At 35.5% G+C, this 6,623-nt stretch overlaps 1 protein-coding gene across 1 annotated transcript; it reads left to right on the top strand.

The window, feature by feature from the left end:
• The first annotated feature begins 316 nt into the window (after positions 1–316).
• Positions 317–5,453, top strand: LOC130713916 (1-deoxy-D-xylulose 5-phosphate reductoisomerase, chloroplastic). The gene is made up of 12 exons (XM_057563746.1): positions 317–574; positions 875–1,053; positions 1,321–1,407; positions 2,146–2,271; positions 2,357–2,419; positions 3,466–3,615; positions 3,748–3,815; positions 4,101–4,212; positions 4,299–4,403; positions 4,609–4,730; positions 4,875–5,021; positions 5,150–5,453. The coding sequence occupies exons 1-12, from the start codon at positions 484–486 to the stop codon at positions 5,316–5,318; spliced, it is 1,419 nt and encodes a 472-aa protein (XP_057419729.1). The 5' UTR covers positions 317–483; the 3' UTR covers positions 5,319–5,453.
• The last annotated feature ends 1,170 nt before the right edge of the window (positions 5,454–6,623 follow it).

Here is a 6,623-nt window from a genome sequence, read left to right as displayed (position 1 = left end):
TGGAGAACGAGCGTTGATTCCACCATTTGCTCATTCGTCCTAACTCTATTTCGTCCTTATTCACTTCAATATTACAAAATCATATCCTCACACTGTCACATCATATTTTTTCAAACAAAAGTATATACTAAGTAATTAATTGGTCAAAGAATTCAAAACAAAGAAAGAAAAACATTCATTTAAAAATTTTAATTCAATAAAATATTTTTATTTTAATGGAACATTTTAAGAGCAATTGACCTATTTGTAAAAAAATATTAAATATAATATTTTATGATAGTACAATAATAAGAACAACATTAATAATAATAAACCATAGCTGCCAGAAATGACCCCATCCATTGTTTTTTGCTATGCAGCAATGTTATTAAACTAAGGATACCATTTCTTGTACCACAGACTCTCCTCTCCTACTAAGAGCACCCACCATTCTTCACTACAAATTCATCTTCTTACAAACTGAATTTGGATTCAACTGTTGTCATGGCTCTCAATCTGTCTTCTCCAGCTGAAGTCAAATCCAGTTTCTTCACCGATTCCTTCAACTCTTCATGCTTCACTCCGAAATTCCCAGGTTCATTTTTCATTCTGTCTGTTTTTCCTTCCTTTTTATCATCTGGGAAAATCAAAAGGTCAACAACTTTATAGAGAACCCACTATTTTGCTTCTGTTGAATTGTGTTTTCTACTTTTCCCAGAAATTTTGCTATTCATTGTATTTTTCTGTATGTCTGTGCAATCATATTGCTGTTTATTCTGATAAGAATGTTATGTTATGAGTTGAGCATGAATCATTGTCTTGTTTTTTAATGTGAAATTTTAGAGAAGATAGGAGGGTTTACATTTTTTGAAAAAAAAATTATTTGTATTTGCAGTGAGTTTTGCTTTGAAGAGAAAAGGGTGTGGAGGAGTATCTGGAAGAAGAATTCACTGTTCAGTGCAAACACCGCCACCTGCGTGGCCAGGGAGAGCGGTCGTAGAACCAGGTCGAAAGACTTGGGAGGGGCCAAAGCCCATCTCCATTGTGGGATGCACTGGTTCAATTGGAACTCAGGTATTGCTTCAGTTCAGTTCTCTCTTATAAATCTTGCAAATGCATGTTGGGAAATCAATTCTGGGGAGAAGCTCTTTTGTGTTTCAGAATTAGTTATGGCAAAAATAAGCTGATCTAAACAGGCTATAAATCAATTTATGGCTTATTCTTTTTTATCATAAATGAATATATGACTAGAATTGGTTGATTGTTTGTAGATGTAGCTTGACTTCCATTTGTTTCTTATTCTTTGATGTGATGCATATTTTCCCCTGTCTGCTTTTGCAGACACTAGATATCGTGGCGGAGAATCCAGATAAGTTTAGAGTTGTTGCACTTGCAGCTGGTTCAAACATTACTCTTCTTGCAGATCAGGTAAATTCTTCAGTCCAAGCAAGTGGAACTTTGGATTGATTTGTCTCTCTCTCTATCTATGACTAGCTAGGATTTACTTGATCAATTCACTCCTGTGGCTCATTTACTTCTGTGACCATTGTTACATTAGTTGTGATGAAAATGGACTTCCTGGTTCTGTTTTTTAAAAGCTTTGGCCTAGTAGGCATTTTGTTCTTAAGCATTAGTGGGGGGTTTCATTATTTTTCTCTTGAGAAATCATTAAAGACTAAACTAGTGTTAAAACTAAACTAATTAGAATGGTTTAAGTGTTGAATATCCATACCAACCCAAGAGCTAAGGTCTGGTTTGCATCTCACCAAAGTCGGAAAATGCTGCACCATTTTGCAGCTTGTCAAAAATGGCTGCCAAGCCAGCTATATGCCCATATGCAGGAATCGCTAGAGTCAAGCTTCCAGCTGGTTGTGGTTAGGCTGAGAGCCAATGTCTAAGAGAGTGAGCTCTGAGTGTGGGTGAGGCCAAATAGAGAGTTGAGAGTGTTGTAATCTGTTGAGACTTGAGAATAATATAAACAGAGTTTCTTCTCCATGGACGTAGGCACATTGGCTGAGCCACGTTAAATCTTGCCCCCCTTTATGTTCCTCGTCCTGAACCGGTCCCAACATTATGTTTCAATTAACCGTGTCTCATATTTTCAGTAATCAATATACCGACCTGAGAAAAGAAAGATTAATCTCTTTTAATATTAATGTTGAGCAGGTAAGAAGATTTAAGCCACAACTTGTTGCTGTTAGAAACGAGTCTCTTATATCTGAACTTGAAGAGGCATTGAATGACCTTGAAGAAAAACCTGAGATCATCCCTGGAGAGCAGGGAGTCATTGAGGTGGACATTTGGTTTGCTTATATAATGTAGTTTAGCATTGAGAACAAACAATGTTTTTCATAAGCTATAGCTTACATGTTCTCAGGTTGCTCGTCATCCAGATGCAGTCAGTGTAGTCACAGGAATTGTAGGCTGTGCAGGACTGAAGGTAACATCTTTTCCTGGATTTTTGCCCATCTTGGTAACCAATTTATTTGCTATGCTATAAAACGAGGTCTTCTGTGTTCATGTCTACGGATCTTTTAATATTAATTTCATTAATCATGTCTGGAAAATTTAATATTAACTTTGTCAAACAACCACTTAATCCCAAAAGCTTAAGCTGTTGGGTAAGGGCCACTTTAATGGTTTTATATTATATTCTAACACGCCCCCTCACGCAAGAGCCCTTTGGGCTTGAAGCGTGGATAAATGCATAGGCCCACCTACCATGTGCTTAATTAAATTCCACTTTTTTAATTAGAAAGTGAGGGGAGCAAGGATCGAACTCTAGACCTCTCGGTCATAGAGGCTCTGATACCATGTCAAACAACCACTTAATCCCAAAAGCTTAAGCTGTTGGGTAAGGGCCACTTTAATGGTTTTATATTATATTCTAACAAACTTCATTAATCATAGTGAGACATCAAAGATAACAGCCAACCCTTATTACACTGGGTTCAAAATAGTTAGGCATACTTATTAATTATACGTTAGGGCATTGATGGTTTGAAAAGAGAATGATCTGAAGTATAGGAAGCCATTCCATGTATAATAAAGATAAAAGAGAAGCATAAGAAATTTCTTATAATGGCCCATGGTGCATGAACTTGGTTACATTTTTTCTTCAGTTCCAGTTCTATTTTTTGAAGTGAATATTTGTTTTTGAGTACATCAAATTAGTACCTAAAAAACATAGCATTGAATACATTAGTCCTTGAATGTGGATTTCTTAGTTCCCACATCATGTGTACCTTGGGGATTGATTTAACCGATGAAATAACATTTTGAGTAATTTGACTACTAAATGTATTTTCGGGGCTCATGGATATAATTTTCACCATTCATGTACCAAACTACCAATATGGCCAACGTGGTATCTATCATGGGCTGATGCCTGATTTGCCTATTTACTTGTTATTTTTAGATTAACAAATCTGTAGCAAAATTAATTAGAAAAATTTGTAGCTGAAATTCCTCTTATTATTTTATTAGCCAACAGTTGCTGCCATAGAAGCAGGGAAAGACATAGCTTTGGCCAACAAAGAGACACTGATTGCTGGAGGTCCTTTTGTTCTTCCTCTTGCTCAGAAGCACAACATAAAAATTCTTCCTGCTGATTCAGAACACTCTGCCATTTTTCAGGTACAAAAGCACATAATCTATTAAAATTTATGTGTATTGTGCAACAAGATTAATAGACTGCATATTATTCTCTGGCCTCTACATCTTTTTAATGGAACTCAAGCAAAAACTTATAAGGATTATTCGCTACAGTGTATCCAGGGGTTGTCAGAGGGTGCACTTAGGCGAGTTATTTTAACTGCATCTGGAGGTGCTTTCAGGTGTGTAAAATAAACATAACCCAGCTGCACTTTTATTGTTTTGCTGGTTCAGTTGCTCAACTTTTTTGTCTTTGTATGTAGGAAACATTTTGTTTTTTCTGAATCAAAGGGAATCTATACTACTTTAACTCTTAGTATATACTCTATGCATGTCTGATTTCTGGTTGCTGTCTACTTGTCATATCACGACAGAGCATGGAAAACCTTGAATTTCCTTTCTTGGTTCTATTTCTAGGCTCTATATAATCAACCTGACTTTAATTATCATCCTCTTGGTGATAACAGGGATTGGCCTGCTGATAAACTGAAAGATGTTAAAGTAGCTGATGCATTAAAACACCCTAATTGGAATATGGGAAAAAAGATCACTGTTGACTCTGCTACACTTTTTAATAAGGTTTGTTTCTATCTGTGATGATACCTGTCTAATTATGTGGTTTGAATTTCCTAGCAATAAGGTAAATTTGTCCTGCTTCTTCACAGGGTCTAGAAGTGATTGAAGCACATTACTTATTTGGAGCTGACTATGATAATATTGACATTGTCATTCATCCACAATCAATCATACATTCAATGATTGAAACACAGGTTTAAACCTTATTGTGTTGGTTTTCACTTTTTGATATCCATATATTCAGACACTAACAGAGTAACAGATAATGGATACAAGTTCCCTGGCCCTTGGCTAAATTAGCAAAGGGGTGGGTGAGCTTGTGGAAAAGAAGAACGGAGACAAAGATCATTAAATATTGTTTAATCTTTATCTAATTACTTTACTATTTCTTCATTTCAGGATTCATCTGTTCTTGCCCAGTTGGGCTGGCCTGATATGCGTTTGCCAATCCTTTATACTTTATCATGGCCTGACAGAATTTATTGTTCTGAAGTCACTTGGCCTCGCCTTGATCTTTGCAAGTACGATTATTTTCCCCTGCAGCTCACTTATTTCATATCAATCAAATTCTCTTTGGTCCATACTTCTTGACATCGAGTATCTAAATTTTGACGCCTTTGTTATTAAATGGAATTTTATAAAATTCTTGAAATCTGATCGTGCAGGCTTGGTTCACTTACATTTAAAGCTCCTGACAATGTTAAGTATCCATCTGTGAATCTTGCCTATGCTGCTGGCCGTGCCGGAGGCACCATGACAGGAGTTCTTAGTGCAGCAAATGAGAAAGCTGTAGAAATGTTTATCGATGAAAAGTAAGATCTTTATTTTCCTCATTACAACTGTTGCACTAAGAATTTTGCTGAATTTTTGTATCTTTTACATGGGATTTTCCTCTTGTCATTGTAGATTATCCACTAATTGGCTATTTTTTTGTTTCCAGGATTAGCTATTTGGATATTTTCAAGGTTGTGGAGCTAACATGTGAGAAGCATCAGAATGAATTGCGAACCTCACCTTCCCTTGAGGAAATTATTCACTATGATCTGTGGGCTCGAGAATATGCTGCTAGTTTGCAGAACACTTCTAGCTTTACTCCTATTCCTGCATGAAGAACACCATAATTTATGAGGGCATTTAATGTAAACAATGTAGGATGAAGCATTTCCCAGATATTGAAAAATGAAAAGGTTTTTACTGATGGAATCTTTATATTTTAATACATTTTACTTGATCTTACAGTTTTATCATAATCTCAAGAAAATAATTTGTCTTTAGAATGTTGGCCACTATCAAAACTCTTGAGTTCATGTTGTCTAGGCACATTCGGAATAATAAGATAGTAAGAAGGACAATACACTTATATCCATGCTACATTCAAGTAAGTTTAGTTCCTTGATGTTAGTAATTGTTGGTTCATTACACATGATCATTTCATAGTTGGTAAATTACTATTCAAATTAAGTTGAGAGAACTCACGAAATTGAAGAGGTTCAAATGCTCAAATCCCAAACAAATTGATGGGTTCAGAGCTTGCGCATGTTCTGGAAACGAATCAACAACTAGTACATTTTATCCTTGAATGTACTAATAGATAACAAACAAGTTTTTCGAAAGGAGACTCAAAATAGCATTGTCTTTGTCTACCACTGCCGTATGTAAGAGGAGAGTGGGCTGCGCACTTCCTTCAGTTGTAATTGGACATAGCCTCCTATGACCTATTTAGTTTTACCAAGAATGTAATTCTTGCCCACTCAACCCATTATACGTTTTCTATAATAAGAGATCCATCTTCTACTTAGTGTGTGTTTGTGTTTGGGGTTCAAAAAAGTGAAGAAATGTCTTTCAATTTCAGTCCAATAAATTTTTCTGTTACAGAATAATATTATAGACTAATACATTGATTCGATTAGCAGGGTAGGGAGAGTTTTGCTGCCCATAGTAATTTTACCCAGCTCAAAATTGTGAGGCAATTCAATACACTAAAAAATTAGGAGAGGTCTACAAGTTCGAATCTTAGGAAAGATATTTGTTGGGATTAATATACAATTGTTTTTCGAACTAGTGACGAAATCCGTGAAAGACAAAATAAATATTATGACATTAAATTAGTTGAACAATGTTTATGCAGATAATAAGTCCACTCTTTAGAAGTTTGCTCTCTTGATATGCTATGTAAGTTATTATGACATTACATCAGTTGACATCTCGAAGGGTACCATAAAGCGTATATTTGGAATTTACATGCATGGAGTTGTATTGTTAATTTCATTTTCAGCAGTTTTAAACTTGTAATTTATATGATGTGTTTGAAGGATAATTTTTCATTGCCCTTTCCACTTTTTCGTGTGTTTTTTTTCCTGGACGATCTTGCCTTAAATGAAACAAACTGAAATTAGCTGTTCAGTCTAAAAAAA

This window comes from Lotus japonicus, chromosome 4, assembly GCF_012489685.1.
Source record: "Lotus japonicus ecotype B-129 chromosome 4, LjGifu_v1.2".
NCBI lineage: Eukaryota > Viridiplantae > Streptophyta > Magnoliopsida > Fabales > Fabaceae > Lotus > Lotus japonicus.
This window is presented reverse-complemented; position numbering and strand designations above follow the sequence as displayed.